Below are 24,394 nucleotides of genomic sequence, written 5' to 3' on the forward strand. Positions count from 1 at the left end.
GAGTCGCAAAGACCGAGGTGTTTACCTGGAAGTCAATCAAACAGAAACTTCCGAAGAGCTGGACCAACTGGTTACGCCGCACAGCACTTGTCTGACATGCTGCTTCAAAGAGTTTCTGAAGTAACAACTGCACCAAGAACTTTAAACCATTTGTTGTTTAGAAACAGAGGCGGCAGGAAAATTAAGCTCCATCCGTCTCACCTTTCCCCCTGACAGGACAGGGATTTAAACTTTTCTCCTGAGTCCTGCAGCGCTCTCTATTCCCTCTCTCTTTACAAACGTCACCAGGTCCGTTATTTGGTAAATAGTTAGTTCAGCGACTCCAAATTTTTGCGTTTTCAAAAATCTTTAAATCGAATGAAGTCCAAAAAAAGTCCGCATTTACTTAATTGTTCCTCCAACTCCGGTGCGTGCTGAGGACTCTGGAGGAACGGCTCTCATCAGAGAGCTTTCAGCTTCAGATGTGTGGGGGAGGGACCACTGCTGACTGTCAGGACTAAAGGACCAATGAGAAAGGAGAGGCGTTTTTCACAACCAACCAGAACCTGAGCGAAAACTTTCCAACGTTAAAAAGAGAAAAAAGTGATTTAGTTTAGTCCCAAAAGTGCATCCAACCAATTATCCTGTTTTTCTTCCCAGCGTACAGACTCACAGGAAGGTGGAGACATAATCAGTGGTGAATTGAGGCGAGCACGGGCCTGGGGCCCGACCGTTAGTTGGGTTAAAAAAAAAACCCAACTAACAGTCACTTAATTGTATGGACAGTGTCTGTCCCAGCTCATTTGAAAAACAAACATTATTTAATTGTATTTTAATCAAACAATACATTTCTATCTTTGTAGTAAATACATTGTCGTACTTCCGCAAACATGATAATAAAAAATTAAACATTTGATGTACTGAATGTATCTTGTTGTTAATCAATGTGGATTACTTTGTTGCACACTGATTATTTATTACAGTTACAGAAAAAACTAAACTTTTCTAATTTGCTCTTATCTTTCAATGCCCCAGACAACTACCTTAAATAAAGACGAGGCCAATTTCACTGATGTCATTTGCATTGATTTGATAAGATCAGAACAGTGTGAATCCCTCCTTTCATTTTGATAACGGACCTCAGAATAACAGTAACCTCAGTGGTCTGAGTCGGACTATTCTTGTCATATTATTATAATGATTATAAAGAAAACAAACTACACTGAGTAGATCATTACGAATGAGCATTTTTCCTTCTCCACGTTCTCACTTGTGCTCTATCTCCTTTTTGATTCTTGCCTGCCGTAATACTTTACTTTATTGTACGCTTTCCTTGTTTGAGATTCAACATAGTAACAAAGACTATATTCAAATGATATTTAGGAGTTCTTCTGAGTAGTTACGTTCGTATCATGCCGTCTCCTCCGTTGACTCAGGGGCGCTTTAGTATGTTTCCCCCAAGGGGGATGAATAAAGCCCTACTCTACTCTACTCTTAGCTTTGTGTTGGCACATTAGTTAATCTCTCACCTCCAGCCTGTATGAGAACTTGAATCTGTATAGATTTTGACAGTGGAGTGAAAGGCAGAACAATGTTTGCTCAGATTTAGCAAGGATTTTGAGTTTTCACTGAATGTGCCTTTTAGAGCTTAGATGGGATCGTTCTGAAGACTGAAGTGGAGTGGTATAGTAGTGTGGAAAAAAGTAGATAAAATGTCTTTTTTCTCTAATTCTGTGGCATTATGTTGTAGGAAACTGGCAAATAAAAAAATAAAGTGCGGTCAACTTCTCACATCAGCATGCAGACAGGTTTGTTAAGGTGGTGAAACACATGCATCAGCATGCAAACATAAACCAGACTTGTTGAAGAGGTGTGTGCCTACCTTATTATTCTATATATGTACATAGACAAAGGAGTGTGTGTACAACATAATAGGATGATGACAGGACATCAATCCTGCACTGATGAGTGATAGGTTGACGTTCCTGCGTTTTTCCCTGTGAACTGAAAGCTGTCAGTCGCAGGAAATTCCAAACCATGTATGATGACCCAAAGGTGGAACGCATGACCCTACAACATGTGTGTATGTCACACATCACAGCATGTGAATCACACAGTCTGGGGAAGTGAGTGGGGTTTTCAGTACAGTAACTAACACTACCTTGTACTGCTTGGTTTTGGTCGATGATGTCACACTCCCAGGCTGTAGGGGAGAACACAGCGTTGCCTCATCTAAACCTCATGTAGCTGCGGTGTAGACAAAGATTTCCTCATGGGCTAGTCCCCTCCCCCCCACACACACACACATACACACCTCCCAGTCAAGAAGGACAATGTGGGGGATCAACATTTTATGATACAATAATCTGGAAATAATTAAATGCTTTTTGCAAACAAGTCAGTTCTGTTTAAAGTTTCACTCTCGAGATATTTTCTGCTTTTTTCTCTGCCATAAATGAAAAAAAAAACCCCAAAAAACAAAAACATGATATTATTTTATTAGAAAAAAGGATAGTGATGAGCAGCAGCAGGGTTTCATGGTATTACCTCTGGCAAGAACATGGTTTTTACCCATAACCATGTGTTGTCGATTGGCTATAGGAGGAAAAGACAGAAATACAAACAAAGAAGGAGACAATTCTTTTTATTATTATTTTCATAACGGCTGACTGAAGGTGTGTCACTTCTAAAACACTTTGGAACAGTCAGTGACCTCAGAGGATAAGGAAATCTGGACAAGGTTACCAACGTTTTTGTGTAAGGGGTTTTGAATGATCACAAATCCATTAAGAACATGTTAAAGCTGTGCTGCATTTGTATTCGTTTGTGGTTGTTTGTTTGCATGTTAGTCATTTAAACTGCATCCGTGTGAATGACCCTTGAACCACCGGAGTGTTTAGGATACTCATTAATCAAATTTACGTTTTCGTGTAAACATGAACCAGTCGATCCCTAAGCCTGATCTGCATTTATTCTTCTCCGTCGTACAAACCAACCCATGCTCTGCTTTTGCATTTCACCACTATAAGGGTACAGCACCACCTTGTGGTTATATCAGGGGGAAATGTTCAAAGACAAAAAAAGAACTATAAAGCAGCTTCTATTAAGATTAAGTAACTGTTTGTAGTTTAAGAAAATATTTAGATTTAGAAAATCATTGTTGAGGCTTGACCAAGCTGCAAAACCCTGGTATAGCATCTTGAATGTATTCATGCAGTGACTGGTGTAAAACCACTTGGCTGTAAGCAGAAAACTTTATTTGCAAAAAAAAACAACAGATGAAAATAAAATTACAATACATTCATAAAACCATTTGTCTACAAAACAATTTCCCAGAAATTACGTTGGAATGCACTATTCCATTTTTCATTTTTGTGTTTCATATATATAGATACATATATATATGTATATATTTATTTATATTATTATTATTCACTCCAACTCCAAGTCCCGCAAAGGCAATAAGCGAGTGTTAGAGGGCGTTATTAAAAACTGTGCAGTAAATCCAAGATTACTGGCTGGTCTCCACCTACATCTGTCCAACCGTGAGCCCCCACAGCCACGATGAAAGAACCAGAAACAAGAGGATTTCTCACTAAACAGCAGCTGCCACTGAGGCTCCGTCACACCTTCTGTTCTTTTAGTAGTCATTAAACCAACCCTACTTCACCACTGAGGACAAATGGCTCACAACAACCACACCCTCTGCGTTTTAACAGCATGACAAAGACAGACACGTCTGGAACCCATTGAAGATAACCACACATCCCCCGTTACAGTGTATCTGAAGTACAGTGACAATACAAACTGTTGATAAATAATTTATTTTCATCCTACTGTCATTAGTTATTAGAGAAAAAAACTGCCTGCAGCCCAACCCCTGATAAAGGCACACAGTTGTGAAACAACCACATAGTGTCCAATACAAGTTTAACCCTTTCCTCCGTGTTTTTACCTCAAAACCACATTTGAATCTGACGGTGAACAAAGGCATGGGATGAAAACCGAGTCACAAGAACATTCCACTGCGAACCTTCTGTCACAGTTAAGTGTTCCAGTCAGCAGTAGAAGTTTAATCTCTCTCCTTCTCTATTGTGTTAAGTGTAAATGACGTACAAAACACGTTAGAACAGATACAGCAAATTAAAACCCATTTTAAAATAAATTAAACAAAACCCCACAAAAGCAGCAGAACAAATTTGTGTTGACCACCAAATTATTAGCAACAGCTTCTTTTGGGTGCACTTCTGTTTTACAAAACAGCAGAAGAAAGAAGAAAATTCAGTTTGTTTTAACCCTGGATTATGAAGTCAGAGTGAGACAAAAAGAAGAAAACTGAGGAGCAGATGTTTGGGTTGGTCCTGGTGGGCCACGTAGAGAGCTAAAGGTGATCAACTCTGAGTCTCTGATTAAAAGAAATTGGTTATTCCAATGGGAATTCCCTGGCCTCTCACCAGTACTGGACTGTGTAGAATTAAACTAGTCCATTAGGTGGCAGCTATAAAAACTTCAAGTGGGTCGTTCTTCAATTCCTGTGAGTATAGCAGTGTTTTGCACAACTAAACAGACCTTGGATTTATACTGAATAAGTAAATTGTGAGTTGATCAAAACTAGAAGTTCTTTATATTTCATTACATACGTTTTCTGACATTTTTTTTGGCGTTGTGCTCTGGGATTTTTCAAATGTAAAATATGTGCTGTGGCTCAAAAATGGTTGGAAAACAGTGCAGTAATGATATTCAACAGGTAGTAGTTTATTAGGGGTGCAACAATACATGTATCTGTATTGAACCACTCGGTTCAGTACAGTGGTCTCGGTTCGGTATGCACTAAGAATTGAACAATATGCAATTATATATTTATTTGATCAACTTTGAACGCTGCACCTTGGGCTGAAAGCTGAGTAGATCTGCACTCGACTACTCCTCCTTAGAGTGCATTGTCGAGCGCAGATCCACTAAGCTGTGTTTTTTAAGGTGGCTTGCCATGATACCTTAAAGAATCTCTAAGGTGGTGTTTTGACATCTCTATTTATATTACTGAATAAGATAGTTTTTGTTTATTTAGTGAACTATTTATTTTAAATATAAACTCTGCTGCGTAAAATGCACCACAGAAAATGGATAATTTATCAGATTAATTTATTTTATTATTAATATTCTAACTTTACGTACGCACAGCAGAACAGGAGGCAGGTATAGCTGCAACAGATACATTTAATTTAAATTCAAAACTTTACAAAAAAGGCATGGAAAGTTTACTTCTTTGTATCCAAAATATATCAAACCATGACACTTAAGTATTGAACCGGACCGAACCGTGAATTGTGTGTATGATTGCACCCCTATAGTTTATGTGTTAAGAAATGCTGCCACAGCCAGAGTTCCTCTAATTAAACCTCACCCACCACTGTATTTGAATCGATCCTCATAAAAGCTGGTTAGAAAAAGATCTTAGGTTGTCTTCACATCCCCGTGTTAGAAAAAGGTGCTTCCTGCACACAAAACACACAAAAGCGTCACCCCCCCCACAGCACACACACACACTCACACACAAACAAACACTCCCCCCACACACACACAACCTTGTACACCCACAGACAGACAGCTGCTTTCCAGTTAGTCTGAGAGCTCCGTCTGAAAACTTTGGAGCAAAAAGAGTGCAGAGAGGAGAAGATTAAAAATAACTCCCTTCTCTCTGTACAGTAAAACAGTCAGTGAGACACAGTGATGACTCAGATGTGTCTGCATGAAGCCATCACTTCAAAAAGTTTGAGTTTGGCCTGTTCATACAGACAGCTGTAAAAGAGGAGCCGACAGTGAAACCCAGGTGTCAGTGAAAGGAGCCTGGTTTGTAAAGGCAGAGATCAGGAAGTGAGGAGCTGCTGTTGGCCCCTCCCTCTCACACAGTGGATCTGCAGATAGGTTCTCAGATACTTCCCCCAGCAGGGAGCATTAACCCTTAGGAGTTTTTTTATTTTGGGCATTCCACATCCCTCGTTTTGAGTGGTAGTAATGAAAGAAGTTCCTCAAACGCAGTCTCTCCACTTCCAAGCCATTCTGCAGCACCCTGAAAGACGGAGACAAAAACCATACGGTTACAGCGACGATTAATCATGATGAATTAGACTCATGATTAATCATGATTATTCCACAGTCACCCTGTGATCAATCTGATTAAAAACTGTTAACTGATCAACAGCCCAACTAGTTACAACATCTCGATGGCCAAAGAGTTTCATTGTAGCACTACAGTATAGTTGTTCTTGGTATAATTCATTCAGGTTTAAAATGGTCATTGTTCAGTTATTTCCACCTCTGGTGACTGTTTCCTATTTGACAACTAAATTCTATACACAGCAAAGCAATTGGACAGGGTGTTGTTTTTTTTTTGTTCTATATATCAACATATCATCATTGACGTCATTGTAAACAATACGTCCTGTCAAAGTCTATGTTCTCCAGGACAATGTCTGCTCAGAGTTGGGTCAACGTCCCCGTGGTTACCTGTCCAGCAGCTCCCAGTCCTCTCCACCCCAGCGATCTTTGTATTCCTCTGTGTTCATCCCTCCAATCTTATCAAAGTCGGACTTGTAGATTCCAAAAAGACCGAAGCCATTCACTTCCCAATAACCTAGGGATGATGGAAATATTCCATTGCACATCACGACATTCAAATCCACTGCATTCAAGCCTGTAATAAATGTGTCGTTGTGAGTCTCCCTGCTGATGATGCACGTTTATTTTGGTGTGTTACCATTAGGCTCCTGCGGTGAGCTGCCGCAGCTGAGTCTCATGACGATAGGAGCGAATGCCAGGCGTCCCTCGACGCAGTGCTTTCTGATGCTTTCCAGGATGTTGAGAGGGAAGTGGATGTGCAGATCACAGAGGAACACGATGCTGTGACTATCCTGAAAAGACAGTAGAAAAAAAGAGGCATATGTCACAAAGAAGTGTGTGAAGTGTGAATCATTTAAATTGCACGAGCTTGAGCCAACTTTGCTTTTCGTTTTATGGAAACAATATTAAATTTCAGGATGGGAGACAAGAGGTCTGCAGCAGCAGTCACTTGTCTAAACTGGAAAAGCCTGCAGGTCATTGTGACATGAGTGACAGCCTCGTCATCTTACAGCGACGGCTCTGACACCCAACTGACAGATCAATGTCTGTCCAAACTCCCAGCTGCTCCGCGCCCCTGTGGGTGCCTGTCTGCCGGCGAGAGCGTAAAGGCCCATTCACACAAATAACCTGTGAAAAGGAGCGGATGCGACAGCCGTGGCATACATATGAAACTGTCTGAGAGATTCCCCATCATCCACAGCTAGGCGCTGTGGGTGAGTGAGAAGAGATGGCGTAAATGGCTCCGAGATTAGCCCACGTTCACCGCAGGGAGACAGGCGGACAGTTTATTATGCATGAGTGTTCTTTCTGTCTGTCCATCAACCGGGAGGCGTCATGTGGCCAGGGTGAAAGGCTAACCTTCAGAGGGTGGCTGTCTTTTCTGCCAGCTCCCATATTGTTATTTGATTTTTGCTTTTTTTTTGCCTCTAACCTCGATGGAGTCCACTCCCATCTGCAGCCCCGCTGAGCGCTCAAAGTTCCCCTCCCTCCTCAGATACTCGTATCTGTCAAAACAGCACACAGTAATCAGCCATGAAACTGGTAAAGGAAAATAAAATGAATGTCATATTACTCAGATGACGGCACAGTACACGAACCTTGGCACGCCGCTGTCTTTAAGAGCCTGCTCTACGTCCATGTCTTCGCTTTCAAAGTCCACGATGATGATGCTGAAATTGTCATCCTTGGTCTGTCGATGAAGGTTCTCCATGTCAGAGATAAACTGCTGCACCCACCGAGCCTGGTTTTTCACTGAAGACAAGGACAACAGAAGACAGCGAGTTAAGGCGGAACCAAAGAAATCCTCTTATTTTAATGGTGGTTAATTTGCACTCAATGTCCCAGGAGTCTGCTTTAATTTATATACAATAGTGTTTTTTTTATAAAGAATTCTGTGCTTTTAAATGAAATTAGAGACAAACCTGGCACGACAAAGTGAACCATGACATCTCTTCTCCACTGCAGCATGACCGGCTGGCAGAGCAGAGGCTTAGCAAAGGCAGTGCTCATGGGCGTAGCCCCCGGTCGGGAGGTTGCCTTGGTGGAAGGAGGCTGGTGTGTGGTGTTTAGACTGGCTGTGGCAGAGGAGGGTGCAAAACCTGGAGCTGAGGCCGGCGCAGAGTCGGTGTTCTCCAGACTTTCGTCCCCTTGTCTTCCACGGTGGAGCAGAAGATAAATGTACTCCGACAGACGCACCACACTGCGACCTCTTTCTATCAGCTCCAGTTCCACCAGGTAACGGTTCCCTCTGGCTGAGTCACGTCGTTTCTCAATGTTTATAATTCTCAGCAGGGTATAGATCCTGGAGGACAGACAGAGGAAACGTGGGTTCACAGGCAGCTCTTAGTAACTTAGACAAACATGCTACAGCAGAAATGAGTTTGTGTTTAACTAAGCAGACCCCTCAGAATGCTGTTACTCTGTCTGCAGTGAAATGAAGCCAAAAAGGAAAAACATTAAAACAGGAAAAAAGTTTACACCAAACAAACATTCAGCTCTGCTGCAGGCTGATAACATTTAACTTCCCCATCATTGTCGGCTTCTACACTCACCCTCCGTTGCGTTCATTCAGCTTCTCCATGTACTGGGCAAGCACGTCCACTACCTCGCTCTCGGCCAGCTGCAGGTTGCCAGACACGTTGCAGCGTAGATCATTCCAGTCTGATCGCAGCTGCTCAAAGTCAATAGGATTGACTGAGAAGGTCCGTTGCCAGTTGATGCTCTCCTCTGCCCAGCCTGGCTGCGTGTCGGCTTCCTCGTAGCTGTAGTCTGGCAGCTCATCGTCAGGTTCAGGAATGAAGTGAGTCATATCCTGGTCGGTCTCTGTCAGGTTTGGGTTTGGGTCTGGCTGCTGTTGAGACTCTGTGATTTCTGAGAGCCTGAGGTAAGAGGTGACCCTCGTGGGACTCTGTAGTGAGTTAACTGTGGAGTTAAACCTCGGCGTGGTCACTGAAGTATGGTTTTGGTGGAAGGACAGGGAGTTTAGTAAGTGCTCTGTGTTGGACAGATCACTGGTGGCAGTAGTCTTTAAATCCACATGTTCCTCTTTCCTCTTCTTTTTTTCTGGCTGATTAGCTCCAACCATCCTCCTGACAGACTTATGTACACTGTTATGAGGAGACGTTTTACTCACTTTTGTAGGCGTGAGAGGCCAGAGCTTTGGGACAGTTACGGGGTTCTTACTGCCCATTCCCAAAGTGTGTCCTCTGGCACCGAGGTTGACCAGCCTTGTGGTTTTCCCCGTTTGGTACAGAAAGACACCTGGAAACACCTCTCTCGGGTGTCGGTACAGCCTGTCTTCCTTCCTTTCTCGATGCTGCTCCTTCTCCCTCTCCTTGGCAGGCCGCGGCCTAGTGATGTAGATCTTGTTTTCCTCCTTCTTTGTAACAGTGGGTTTCTTATTGATATAATAAGGGCTGTTGTTATGGGCGGAGTTATTGATGATCTGCTTGGCACGACTAGCGAGGGCAGAGAGGGAGGCCTTTTGGGTTAAAAGAAAAGACGACTTGTTTAGTTTAGGTGGAGTTTCCACTCCTTTTTCTCCTCCTCCTCCTCCCTCTGTTCTCCTCCCATTCCTGCCAAGGCCCTGCTCTACAGGATCAGCATGGACCCAGGACAACGAGCGCCCGTGGAGCACTCTGTCAATAGCAGGCTCAGGCAGCCTGGGTTGGAGTTTGTCAAGTCTTTTCCTCAGGTCTTGTTTGATGTTTTCTCTTGTGTGGTCTCGTCCCCAGTCCGTGTCCAGATCCTCGTTCTCGTGTCGGTGTCTGTGAAAAATGCGTCTGCGGTCTCTTTGGTGAATTATTCTGTTGTCAGCTCTCCCTTCTGCTTCATCTTCATCTACTTCTTCTCCATGAGGCTCCACCTCTTCCTCTCCTTCCCTGCTAGCCCGTGTGGGCCCAGGCTTTGAGTGATGATGTGAAGGGTTGGAGGTGTGGGTGGTTTGGCTGGAATGAGACAACCTTCTAGGTGACTTTGTGCCAACAATCTCTTCCTGATCTTCGGCTTCTACCACCTCCTCTTCCTCCAGGAAATCTGTGGGCAGACGCAAAGTTGACTGAATGTCTTCGCACACCTGTGTATAAGTGTGTGTGTGTGTGTGTGTGTGTGTGTGTGTTTGTTTGTTCATTTTGAGTTACCATCTGGGTTGGGGAAGAAGAATGGTCTGTCATCCTCCTCTTCATCCATCTTCATATATTTGTAGAAACCAAATCTGTCAGACACAGTGCAGGCACACACATACACACAGAAAAAACACACACGCACACACACAGACACAGAGCGAGAGCCACATGCATTTAACTTAACGTTTTATTGTTCCAATGCATTTTCAGACTGACATCAATTCTCCAAATGGAACGCATAGTTAACATATTGTCTCCTTCCTCACACTGTATACAAGACAGAGACAAATGTTCCCAGCACTCCTGAGGAGATAAGAGCAAAATAATGTCCTTACTTGGCTAAGTAGATAGGAGACTCTCGGTAGAAACACTTGTTCTCCTGCTCCATGTGGGTAAGACGGGTGAAGTCGTTGGGGTAAACAAAGGAAAAATAAACCTGAAAGCATATGAAAATAATGACCGATCAGGAACGGCAAAAAAGAATACAAGAAGTATTTACTGCTGAGTATATTCCACGTCAGAAATCATCAGAGACTTGGGTTTAGACAGTGATCTGATTTTGGTGTTACTTCTACAGATAACTCAGGTCAGTTCTTTCATTCTAATTTTAGATGATCTTTCTTCTGCCATGCTGCAGTGTCCATTATTGCCCTACAGAGGACGCCATTGTTTAGCAATATCTCCCGTGGGGTTTTACGTAGTTTACCAGGATCACTATTCTTTTTAAAGCCTGACGGATAATAGGCACTTTAATGTCGATAATACCATAATTAAAGCACAACATGTTTTTATTTTGTTGTAGCTTAAATTGAATTCATCATCACATGTTGAATAGGAAGGCCATTACAAGTTCAAGGAAAGACTTACAAACTGCAGGCCCTGGTATCTGGCGATGGGGAAGTCTTTGACTACATAGGTCGGGGAGTAGAGACAGGCGGGCAGGACATTTTCCAGACGAGAGGGGTCAATCAACGGAGCTGAGACAAGGGACAAACAGACAGACAATGTGAAAAGGACAGACATCAACGGTGAAGGTGTGAATCGACGTCTGCCCTAAAAAAAAAAATCATACAGTAATAATAAAATAGAATGGAAGGAATACTAGCACTGAGAGGCTATAAAGTGTGAGTCACACCATATGAGACAACAGGAAATTGTGTCAAAGTAAAATGGAAGATTTACTGCTGTAGAATGTGTCCCGAGGGTCCGGCTTTAGCATATCTGCTCCGTGCTGCATGCCGTTGCCTTCTCCATGGCCCTGAGGCGGAGACTCCTCTGGGAGACGGATGTGACTTGCCAAGGTCTGGGGTATATGGTCCACACTGTTCATCTTCAGGGCAGACTCGTCTAGGAAGAAGCAAAAAGAAAAACAAAACAAATTATTGTGGTGTGTTTAGATAATCCTGATAATGGACAAAACAAAAGTAGGAAGATCCTTGTTGCCAAGTACAGAGTCTGTGTACATTCTTATTGTGGAACACTCCATTTACCAAACAGGAAACTGAAACAAACTAAACACAGAGGGTCAAAAGGGGGAGTGAAGAGGAGACGAACAACAACAGAACAAATAAGAAACAAAGTTGAGAGAAAACAAAAACAGAGGAGGAGGAGAGTCATAATTATAGCAATCGATAGCAGGGAGGGAGAGGAGACTACGTGTGATTAATGGCATGGAGAAAGGCCTGATGGAGAAAAGCTTTACAATGAACAGAATGGTCAGCATCATTATTTTACCGTCCAGGGAGAGGAATATGCACATTTGAGGCCCACATGCTATGAGAAGGTGATGTTTTGTGTTTTAACAATAAGGCAAGTGAGAATCAAATATGTGGCTTCAACTTTGCAACTTTTCAACCCTGCAAAGCAACAATTAATTCCCTGTTGCACCATCTACCAGCAAACGTTAAAAATGGTCTTAGTTTTTCAAAATAGTGATGGGAGTATCGATTCTGTGGTATCAAAGTATCAATACAGTAACAGAACTGGTCCTGTGGTGGAGCAGGAAGTCAGAGTTTGTTTCACACAAGAGACAGTTGCTAGAATAGAACAATCTGGTGACACTAAAGAATGGCAGTTGCCCCGTGATTACTTTGGTTTTTCAGGATGTCGTTGAGGACGAAACACCTTCTGTTCGTAAACAAGCCTACTGTAAACAACAAGACAACAAACTCTTGGTTTAATACAAAAAGCTGAGAGATATGTTTCACTGTATATTTCATACATTTGCAGCAAGTCATAGCAGCAGCTGTCATTTACTTTTGAGACGATTTGAGTGAAATTTGGAGAAATAAAGCCATTGGTTTCCAATAATGTACCTGGATTCCCTCTCACCATCTCTGTCATATGACAGCAGCATGTCAACACAAGTTGCTGGAGGAATACATTTACTCATGAAATGCACTATTACACCATTAAAGGTTACAAGCGCTGTTGGTAATTTGTGTTAAAGTAAATTAGACAAATAACTACACTGAATTATTCAAAAAGCAGTACAAGTCCAGGTGACAGAAGTCCAAATATTACAGCTGTGATTATCTGACATAACTCTGAAAAACAGAAAACAACTAAAGATCATCTGTGATATTAGACGAGCACAAAGCACCGACCGTTTGAAGTCAGATGTGACTTTTGTTTTTGTCCTACTTGGTCTTAAACAGCAAAATTCTGCAGCTTTGCCCTAAATGACAACTCCAATATTGTAGCTGTAACACTTGGCATTTTACCTTGTTAACAACACTTTCTGAGTTCCTGTGACACAATGCTATTTTTGGAGCTACCGAGGTTAGACATGCACTCAGGAATCGCAGCTCTCATTGCACAAATAGGCAATCGGTTAACTTTTCTATCTCCTCGTGTTCTAGGTTAAAGAAGACATTGCCTGGCAAGACTATCAAATCTACGTTTAATAATAGAAGAGCACACCTCAGCAGAGGAAGGGCATCGTTCTATCTTTGTACATGGCTGTGTTTTTCAAACTAGGGATCACGGCCCCTTGTGGGGTCGCATGGAATTCAAACGTGGTCACCTGACATGTCTAGTAATTTATTTAAAAAAAATGACTGATAAAAATATTTTTCAGCTAATTATTATTATTATTAATTCAAGAATATATATAACAATTTCTCCGGTGTGGGATCAATAAAGTTCAATCTAATCTGATCTACAAATGAAAAAGTTCAAATCCATTGTTTGAGAGAGTGTTTGTTCAGTGTTAAATTTCAAGTTCACCTAACTGTGCATGTGATCAGGGAAAATAAAACGTCACTTTGTCCACTAATCTGTCCACTCTGTATTTACAACACAGTATAACAAACTTGATCAAAAACTAATTCTATAAAATAAAGTCTTGGGAGAAATTTGTGATGTCAAAATGAGGTCACAAGACGAAAAAAAAACAACCCAAAAAAACCACTGATATGTGGTTCCCTTGCAATTAGCTGTCCGCCACATTCGCCGTAAAGTCATCCTTTGCGTACGGATACCACTGACTTTGTGCCTGTCAGCAAGGCAAAAACAACACTTACCTGTGTAGAGGGAAATGTAGGCTGAGTCTATCACCTCGTATTTCAAACCAGGCAGGAATGGACGCCACTGTGTGTGAAAGCAGAACAGGAGAGAGAGAGAAAAGGCACTGAGTGAGAGGAGAAAGGCCAACGTGTGGAAAGCAGAACTTGTCATCACTGTGGGCAAACCAAACATTTACTCTGGGCATTGATCTCTGCAGTACCGCTGCATCAAATTGATGTTTGTTTTTTGTTTTTTGTGAAAACACTCTTAAACACAGGAAGAAAAGGGGAAAAGGCATTTTATAACAGGACTAAAGACAAGTCATGCAAAGGAGGTAATGATGAAAGGTTGGAGAAGAAGTTAGAAGAAAACAACAGTTCATGGTGGTGGATCACAGCCTAATGTACATGATGCAGATGAGTAGGTGGGAGGGAAAAACAGGAAGGTCTAATGACCTGAAAACAGAAGCATGACGACAGAAATAAAGAGAGTGTGAGGACGGGAGACAAGCTACAATTCTTCTAAATAGATTTCACAATTACCACGTCACTTCTAGTTACCCAGCGTATAATCGCAGCAGACAGGTCATTTTCCAGCCCTCGGGGTGAGAATACAAATATAAACTCTGCCTGGGGCTCATGCATATATCTCCACACGTGTGTAATGGAAAAATATGTTCACACAGACTGGTGAGGTTTCACATATTGTCATTTATCACCTGATGCCGTAATACTTGCAATTATTCCTTGGGCTGTGCTGAAAGTCCAGGAACAAAAACCCTTTCATAAATGTGATGCTGCCACAAACACCAAAGAAGGTCTGTGGAAATAAATGAGCAGTGGCAGGGGCCCAGCTGAAGACCACCTTAAGTTCCACAGTTGCCCATTACGTAGCTAACGTGTGTATACCACCCTGACAGCATCCTCGTCTGTATAGACCGGTCAGGGACAGTTAATGCCCTTCTGCATTGACTGTAGTCAAAGGGTCAACTCTAGGGTCAAAGCCTTCATGCTCCACTAAAGAGCCGCTGTCTGCTCCTCTTACATCCATATCATATTCACACACACATGCCCGCACCTACACAAGCGTATACACACACGTACAGGTTGTTTGTTGTGGGATCAATCAGACTTGAGGTATTTTTCATTACCTGACCATAAGGATCTTTATTGTTTCTGAAAACGCTGACTGCTGTTGTGTTTATTTATTTCCCCACATTTCAATGCTCTGCAGCCTGAGGCACATACAGACGTGTTTTGTTAGAGGATCATATGAGGGGAAACAACATAATGAAACTATTCGACTTTTTCCATTTCAATCTAGGTTTCAGGTCCAACAAGTTTCACAGAACGTTAACACCTTCCTATTGAGCTCTTGTAGTCATTTCCTGAATTTCCTGTTTTCTTTTACTTTCCTTTTCACACAACTCAAGCGTCCTTAACAAAAAACCCTCCAAGTATCTTAATAAGTTATAGTATTTTAATGAAGTTAGTGAGCTATAAAGAGACAGAAAGAAAGATGTCAGCTTCAACTGGATGCAGGCTGGCCGGCTGTCACCCATGTTTATTTATGCAGCAGACAGGTTCAGTTTCTTTGTTAAACTGTAACTGGATATAGCTGCTGATTTTGGAACATTTTGGCAGAGCAGTGTAGTGGTAGAATTCTGGCCTGTCAAAAACTGGTCCTTAAATCCCCAACCTTTGAAATCAGAGTTCTGTCAGGAAAACTGTGTGAAATCACAACGTACTGTGACGGGACGAGCTGAAAGTGAAAAGTCACAGTGAAGACAAGAAAAGGACATGATAGCAGTGTTGGACTGGTTGTAACAATAATGGACTGGAGGAAGTCAATAGAAAACAACTTCCTATTGTATTTACTTTTCCCTTAAACTTGTATGCCTTTTTTTAACGCAAATACTTCACATCACATCAAGACAGCTACCGTATATATCTGTATAATCAGAGTCAGTGTTAGCAGATGTTTGAGTGATCTGTTTGCCGCAGGTAAACAACATCCCAGTGTGAATTTAGCTGTAAGCACTGAAGTGTATGTATGACTGTAACCTTGACGTGACATTTGTAGTAATGTGTTAGCGGAGTTTCTGGCCGTCATATTTTCACAAAATTGTGTTTGTGGTTTGGTAATCTAGTCAAAACTGGGTCAGTTTTGTGCTGAGAGAGACAAAAAATATTGTGCTTTTAATTTAAACCATTTGTCCTTTTAATTTTATTTGACAAAAATACATCTGGGTCAAAACGGGGGAAAATTAATTCTGCATGTTTGCAAAGAATTTAAGGCGAGTCCAGATCTGCGTGATGGATGGATGAATGGACGGATGGATAGATGGATGATTGATAGGTAAAACTTATTATTCCCATGGGAGTTCCCAAAAACATTAGGTATAAGGAATCTCATCATAGTCACATTGACTCTAAAATACGTCACTTATTGTAATCAGCTAATGCATTAAAATCCTTTTTGAGACAACATCATTCAAAGATGAATATCTATATCGTTTGCTAGAGAAATCCCATTAATTCCTCTCAGCCTGAGCCCATTATCATTGCCGAAAGGCTCACATTGAAGTTTTACAAAAACATATTCTTCCCTTAAGACAACACCATTTCCCTGTGCATGAATGGTTGGAGAAAAACACCAGGCCTCATTCAGGACAGAGAGTTTAACTTCAGATCCAAACATGTGATGGAGAGACATTATGAAGTGTTTTTTCCAGGTAGTGTAAGTCACTGATCACTAAGATGAGTTGATTGAGCTCTCTGGCTGAAAATCCACACCATCCACACCATATATGACTACGTTCTGTAAGACAAAAATGTGATTTTTAGTCCAATTGTTTTTAAGTACCTGAGGTGTCTATCCAGACATTTCTGGCCCTCTGACAAAGAGTTGGTGAGCATTTTTTAGTTTTCATTGAATTTAGAAATTGGACATGTACTATTGTCAAGCAGGAAATTCAACTGCACAAGGTCAACGGAGCTGTAAATGTGAAATGCTAATGCTGTACAAGTGTAAAAAGGTGGCTCGTTGTTTGAGAGCAGATGTTTATTTCCTTGTCAAGGACGTTCAAAGATGGGATGAGGTTGGGTGTTAGAAGAGAAGTCTTGACAGCTTTGATAAAGAGGATAGTACTTTTCATTACTTTACTACTAATGGAAATTCTACAGCATTGAGCTACGGTGATGTCTACTGACAGCAGCCATTCTACAGCATTGAGCTACGGTGATGACAGCAGCAAAATCACAGTCTGCTGACAAGCTCTGAACTCTTCCCCAACAGAGCAAGTTGACTGTTTGATGGTCTGCTGGGACCATGGAACATTTGACAAAGAGGCAGAGAATAAGTGAAAAAAGGACAAATAATATGGCAGTGTTTCCCAAACTTTTTTTCTGAAGACCCATATTTTAAAAGTCACAAACCTTCGCGACCCTAGACAATAGACAGTATTCCTAAACTCCTGGGAAACATGAAGCGAGACGACTCTTGTGACCCACCTGAGGGTTGCAACCCAGTCTTTGGGAAACAACTTATCTGAGCGATAATATAAATAAAATGATCTTACTTTGACATGAAAAAGTATCTGTTTATCAAATGTTGTTTGGTTCTACCAGGCAGTAAAGGAACATTATAAGTAAATTAAAAGTTGACTAAAGACAAAGAGACTAAGCATTTTATGGAGAAAACACTCCAGCAGCCAATCACAACTGGGGGAACTGTGTCCAGTAGGTCTCTGTCTGGGTCAACGTAAATTCAATTCAATAAACCTTTTGACTTGAAAGCCACTTTTCAGGCCAAAACGATCAACCTATATCACAAAGTTACATATACATTTACTCAGATGAACCTTATGTTAATCTACTTATTGAACAACCCTGATTGTTAGTGAGAGGTTTTGACCGTTTGGATGTTTGCCTGTATTTTGCAATAGCTTTAAAACCCGAGTTATAGGCATGTGCTTGTTTTGCACTTTTCATATCCTCGTAAAAAAACAAACAAACAAAAAAAAAAAAAAAAAAACCAGACAGTCTGGCTGTCGACCCAGCCATCATTACAGCTGTTACAGTATTGACTGGCAGAGAGATGGCTCAGTGGGGAATAAGAAGACAAAGAAAGTGTCGTTAAAACAAAACAATGGCCTTAAAAAGCTATTGATGGTGAGGTCGGGGTTAATGTAGGGATTATCTGACGTTCCACACAGCCACCAGGGGGCTAGATATGGGACATATGTGAACATGTTCGGAAGATTTTAGCGATAGCGAAAAAAAAGAAACAGCTGTACATGAACAAAGCTGACAGTTTGTAAGAGAGTGAGCGCCCCCAAGAGGCTGAGTCATGTCAGTGACTTAAAAAAATAATCCACAATTCACATCCCACACACCTGCTTTCACATAAACACGCCTTCGCCAATTAAGGCTCGTCCTTCTCCTTATTTCAGTCTCTCTCTCTCTTCCCTCCTTCCTCTTCATCACAAAGTTTAACGGCCAACTCTTTCTTACACTCTGTCACACATCGAGCAGGAGACATTTTCCATTAGGCCGGTGGAAAGGTCCCGTCTTTCACTGAAAAAGATCTGGGTGGCATTTGGGAAACTTCATAAAACGGCTGGCCACTAAATCTTCTTCCAGCTCAAGTAATCCATTCCAAAACAAGTCATTGCTCCTCTTGTAGTGAGCAGTAGGAAAACATACAGGTCAGGAGTAGAGTTAGACGTGTCTGGAAATGCTCAGTCAGAGTTGTTGTTGAATGTTCAGTAATTCAACAACTCAACAATCCCCTCATTCATTCAGCTCCTCTTCATACTTCTTTCCGTCCATGTGCAGCAGAGAAACTCTTTAAACCTTGTCTTTCTGCAGACATTTTCTCAATGCTTTGATGAATTGGAAAAGAAAGGGGCGTCTGGGGTGAAACTCAGGTTTTTTCCTCTTTTTACGTTGCTGCCAACGGGTAAATTATACACTGACCTCTTGTAAAAAAGATATAAATATACTTCCACCACGTTTTATACAGAAATGGCGGTTAAACCAATAGATTCCCAAAGAAACAGTGCAGCTGTGGCGCCGACCGCAGAAGGAGGAGCAGTGAATCTATGTTATCTGCTCTTCAATAAATGAGTGCCTGGTTTGCTGGGATTTATGTGAGCCCTGGGCTTATACTGTTGTGGGCTGGTCACAGTAAATCTGCTAATGCTGTCAAGGTGTGAAATGTATTCTGCTGCTAAATCATACTCAGTGTCCTTCCTTAGACAGCACACCATAACCACATATACTGTACATTCCAGCACAGAATCGTGATTTGCAGTGCGACATTAATACACTTCATTCAACCGTTCCTTCCTAGAACAAACCCACTGTCACGGCCTCAGTCTGCAGGCCGAGGTTGTTTTCCTAACATGTAAACTTCTGGTACATGATGATGTTTTCTTGATGAAGTCACACGGTCGGGTGAATTGTTTGAAGTGAGACAGAAAAAAACCCCAACAATCAAATCAAACTACGTCTCCGACATTCTTTGTCCTTCATCAGCTGCATTGCTTTCCTTTCCATCTAATCCCTATGTGCGCCTCCTTCGCAGAACATGTGTGAATTTGACCTGTGTACTCAGACCGGTCCACGGGGCAATACATCTTACTACAAGTGCAAAAACTGTGAGATTTAAGTTAATTAACCTGTAACCTTCTTTGTTAATTGGTTAGGGTCTGTTACAATCACATCATGCGTAATGTGTGTGTATATACATTTATATGTATATACATATACATATATACACACACACACACACACATATATATATATATATACATCTATATGTATCTACACAGATTAATATACTACACATTAATATATATGTGGCGCTTTGGCCCAGAGGCAATGTCTCTATCGTTGGTGTGGAACCCCAGGGTTCACCTCCTGGGCAAGATCAAATCCCTGTTAGGGCGGTTGGTACCTTCCAGTAGACTCACCACCCGCAGGAAGGTTCAGGGGGGTTGGTATGGTGCAATGTGATTTGGGGGGCGGGCATAGAGACTGCTGCCCCCGTGACCCGGTAACAGATAAGCAGATGAAGATAGATGGATGGATGGATAATATATATGCATATATACAACTATAACTATAAATGTTATTTTTTAATAATATTTCATTCAAACGTTATTCTCTTTGTTGTCAGGGACAAGTCTGAGTCAAGTTGATTCCAACATTCCTTTTTATATAACCCGTGGTTACCACTAACACTGGTGAGAAACATCCCTTGATTTTAATCAGAAAAATAACACGCGTAGTTGTTGTCCTTGGTAAATACCCTCAAACACCTTTTTAGTCCTCTCGGTCACTGAAAGGCTCTGATAAATCTGTTGTTCACAGCATGTCCGGCACAAATACAAATACTCTGCTGTATTCGCAAAAAGGCAGCTGTTAGGTAACAGGTCGTAAGAAGCAGGAATATTAAGTATTACACTGACAACGAACAATAGCACAGTAGGACAACAACTGGGACACGACAAAAGAGCATTCTCACAGCTGTCATTGAATTATCATAATAAACTGATTCAGCGTCGTCCTCTGCAGAGTCTCAAATAAAGGATGTGGTTCGTTAAGCGCTGGGATGTCGACGGCATGAGCTGTAACTCACTATAAACACTCTCACTTCATCGACTGAATATTCATAACATAGCCACACGCCACAACGCAGCAACTGTGGGATCAGACACCAAGAGGACATTTCACAACGCCTCTGAAAATTTAGAGAAGCATTGGAACGAGTATTTACTGCCTGATGTGCTAAAGAATAATAAACCAAATGAGGATCCTGAACCGTGGTAGTAAATTACCTGCCCGCCTCCTTCTCTCCTGCATACGTACAATTACACAGTCCAATCTAATTTCTAACCTACTTCATCTGCATCTCCGCTGGCAAAACAGAGCTGTCGGGTTGGGTGCGGAGCTACTTTCCAAATGGCATCTAAAATCTGAGCCAATCTGAGTAAAGCAGTGAATAAGCAGAATAAATGATTTTATTTTTTTTTATAAGTGATTTTATCATCCCGGATCGTCAATGAAAATCTAAACGAACAACTGAAGAATAGAGATGTACAGATTGCAATTTCTTAGGTAATTCTGCTTTCCAATTTTTTGGTGAGCATGACTTGCCGATTCCGATATTCTTCAAGAACCTACATCATCACTGTAAAGAAATGTGTCCTCATTCCTGGGGAAAAGTAATCAACCGACAGCATGTTAAAAGAGTAAACTGTTGGTTACTGCAATTGCGTTGACAAACAGTACTTGCTAATACAGGCTACTAACGTAGCATGACACGACCTGAAGCAGCTCTATATCTGTGGGGGAAAAACAAGTCCAGATCCTAACTCTATGTTAAGGACATGTCTGTGAAATGACAGCACAGCTGCACTGCTGTTGCTAGGCTGCTGTGATGTTGCTAACCCTGGGGCTCCCACCTGATTAGTTGTATTCACACATCAGTGATGCACCACTCTAAGTACAAGTTACGTGACGCGTGTTCTGTTTCAGTGAAAATGTAATCTCAAACTTAAGCACTACTCATCTCTGAATGTGTGCCTGAGGCTCAGAACATTGGAGAAGGACTTGTGCAAAGAAGTGTTGAGCAGAAAAAAGCCCCCAGTAACAATATACTGTAGAGTGGCAGATAAAAATAGCTGATGAAGAAAATCAGGACTGAAAGGCTAAATAAGTAGAGAAGATGAAAGATACTTTATACTACATATTTTATAAAGTATAAATGCATTGGTAAAGAAAAGTGGACACTAGAAGGACTTGCGTTAAATACAGCTAATCATGCTTCTGGGTTTTCTTGAGTCCACTTACCCCGACTTCCACATGATCGGAGCCCTTGTCATCCTGTTTGTGAAGGAGCTCAAAGTAGTATCTTCTGGATGATATCAAGCTGAAGGAGAGACAAAGCAAAGTTATTGTTGGGAAAAAACATTAACCACTATGCTGGCTAATGATGCTATACTAAGAAATACATTTGACATTTCTATCAAATACACCAATGCAGTAATACACTGCAAATGTTACATACTGTATGTTACAGCCCCGAACCACTGATCACGATGTTTGTATACAGTTTTTTCAAGCATAAGTTCAAGCTCAAAATACAAAGAAAAGAGATTATTAATAAAATAAAAATAATAGGAATGAAAATACAATTATTAATAATAAAAAAAGACACATCATAGGCGAAAGAAAAAAAAGCTACTGGAAAATCTACACATGACTCATAGCACAGTTTCAACAGAATGACCTCAGTGCGTCCCAGACCAAAATCAGCTGCCACAGATGAGCATGTAACATTAACAAGGCGATCGACCTGGAATCGCAGACCCAACACAGTGAATCAGAGAAGAAGACCAAAAAGAGGGTAAAGAGCCAGAATACTATCAGTCCCTGGTCATGAATAAAACAGTGAGTCCTGAGTCAAGGAGGACGGGAATCACTGGTCCACATAAATCAACAGTTTACAGTTTTACTAGCCTCCGTATTGGCCTGAAACTCCAGGTTCAATTGAGTGACTTCATTGTTTTACTGCTCTAATGAAACACACGGCCAGTGAGCGACATTGCTCTATTCTTATTAAAAACACATCTCCAGTAATAGGGGCAGCATCTGCTGCTAAATGAGAGACACCCGAGCCCTGCTCTACACACCATTAACTCAGAAAACGCACACACACAGACACACACGAATATTCAGAGTGTAACACACAGGACAGAATGTGTAAACACCTTTGGTGAATAAAGGGGTATTTCATTAAATTTGCGTCTGTGATAATACAGAACATCCATTCATTAGAGGGTTTTGTATGTTAGAACATTAGTAACCAGATCATTACCGTCTTTATCCTGTTTGCTACATCCTGGGAGTTTACAGTTTCATCTGTCACTAAGTAGTTTGGAGTCATTTGATTGGATGTGATTGAAAAAGTGATGATGGCTTGTCCTTTGTTTTCTCTCCTCGTCTCTGCCATCTCGTTACTTTGTGATTCTCCCTCATCTCACCCGTGACTTGAGTTTATCTTCCGTAAAAAATGCAAGCTCCTCTTTTTTTTCAAGTTTTTTTTTCAACACTTCAATCACGGATGAGAGAACGACCTCAGCTGCATGGTTCTTTTTTAATATCAGTAGTTCATACGTACAGGACGTGATTTTCATTAGTCGCAACTTCCATACTGTGCATCAGGACCTGTGTCACTCACCTACACTAACACAGTGGTAACATCATAATCTAGGACATAAAAACATATCATATGTCATAATGAAGGGCAGAAAGTTCCCAAAAATACACACACATTGATGGAACAAGACCTTATTCCATTTATGGGAGATGGTGACGCAAACATGGACTCCATGGATTTCATTTTGTTGTGTAGAAATCGTGTGACAATTGTAGCAACACCATTCAGTGAATTATTGTCAAAGCAGCTAAAAACTGCCGTTCCACTTACACACCAGGACCCTGTCAGTGTTAGGGTCAACAATGGCACAACGTGGAGTAACTGCTTACATCATATGGATGCTTGCCTGTGTTTTAGTCAGCTAAACGGAACAAAAGACAAAGGCTGAAGGTGGACAGATACATGTTGCCCTGGGCAAAAACCAGCCCATCCTGGAGCTGCTGGGCGTTCTCTGACCAATAAATCACTGCAAGCACACGGGAGTGCAGTGACAGTGTGCTAAAGTTGTTCTCTCATGAACAGGAATGACCGCTTCGGATTATGCTGCTGAAATAGCACTCTGTGAACTCATGTGGTACTTTAAGCTCCTAGCGGCCCACTTGTGCTTTACTAAATGATACAAAACACAAAACCCCGAAAAGTCACTGAGTAAGACAAAGGCTGAGATGAGTGAAGGAGAAAAAGGCAGTGGGTGCTAATATCTTTGCTCAATGTACAGGTGTAAAAAACAAAGTTAAATAAATGCCAAAGTCAGTCTAAATACTGAGGCCAAGCATCAAACCTGAGGGGCATTTCCCCCTGCTGTCCCCTCCCTTCCTCTAGAAAATCCTGCCCCAACACGTTAGACTCTCCACAGACAGCACCACTTTAAAGTCCCTTAACAAAACTCATCTTTTGAAACCTGCTTTTAATTTCTAAATTTGCATGTCTACACATGCTTTTCTGTGGGTTTTTTCCTTCTTTTTTTTAGCTGTAAATATTTCTATTTAATTTTTTACTTGGCACAGTGCCTATGAAGGAAGAGGCAACACACTATAAAAAAATAAAAAAATATGACCTTCATGGGCAGAAAAATTTACAGCATCTAAAAAAAAACATTTAGTACAATAAAGCAGATGCTTAATCTGTGTCTCCACAGACAAATATGGATGCAAAAAAAAAAACAGTGAGGAAGAACAGATTGTAACAGTGAAGAAAGTTATAAAAGTCTGGTGGAGTCCAAAGAGGTCTCAGAAAAAGGCAGACGATGAGAGGAGGAGTCTGAACGCTCGCCATCAGATGTCGTTAATTTTTACACACTGGACCTTTAAAATTTTTATGTCGGCAATTTAATTTTTTAATGTTGTATTTTGTCCTAGAGAAGTTCATTGCACTATACTACAGTGGATTTTAGAAGATTCCTGCACCAGACGTCAGCTTGACTGTGGAGCGTCAAT

General features: G+C 41.3%; 1 protein-coding gene across 2 annotated transcripts in view; it reads right to left on the reverse strand.

Moving 5' to 3' along the window:
• Positions 1-3,214: 3,214 nt before the first annotated feature.
• The window catches only part of b4galnt4a (beta-1,4-N-acetyl-galactosaminyl transferase 4a), a 108,472-nt gene continuing 87,292 nt past the window's right edge, over positions 3,215-24,394 (reverse strand). For both annotated transcript variants that reach the window (XM_025056025.1, XM_008312321.3), the window contains 13 exons: positions 21,590-21,668; positions 13,748-13,814; positions 11,406-11,570; positions 11,091-11,200; positions 10,559-10,659; positions 10,239-10,312; positions 8,652-10,134; positions 8,022-8,401; positions 7,698-7,851; positions 7,532-7,604; positions 6,737-6,890; positions 6,487-6,613; positions 3,215-6,049 (listed from right to left, as the gene is read on the reverse strand). In XM_025056025.1, coding sequence (XP_024911793.1) covers positions 5,935-6,049; positions 6,487-6,613; positions 6,737-6,890; positions 7,532-7,604; positions 7,698-7,851; positions 8,022-8,401; positions 8,652-10,134; positions 10,239-10,312; positions 10,559-10,659; positions 11,091-11,200; positions 11,406-11,570; positions 13,748-13,814; positions 21,590-21,668 — 3,082 coding nt within the window. In that variant the 3' untranslated portion in view covers positions 3,215-5,934. The remainder of the gene's footprint in view (positions 6,050-6,486; positions 6,614-6,736; positions 6,891-7,531; positions 7,605-7,697; positions 7,852-8,021; positions 8,402-8,651; positions 10,135-10,238; positions 10,313-10,558; positions 10,660-11,090; positions 11,201-11,405; positions 11,571-13,747; positions 13,815-21,589; positions 21,669-24,394) is intronic.

Source organism: Cynoglossus semilaevis, chromosome 6 (genome assembly GCF_000523025.1).
Source record: "Cynoglossus semilaevis isolate Cse_v1.0 chromosome 6, Cse_v1.0, whole genome shotgun sequence".
NCBI lineage: Eukaryota > Metazoa > Chordata > Actinopteri > Pleuronectiformes > Cynoglossidae > Cynoglossus > Cynoglossus semilaevis.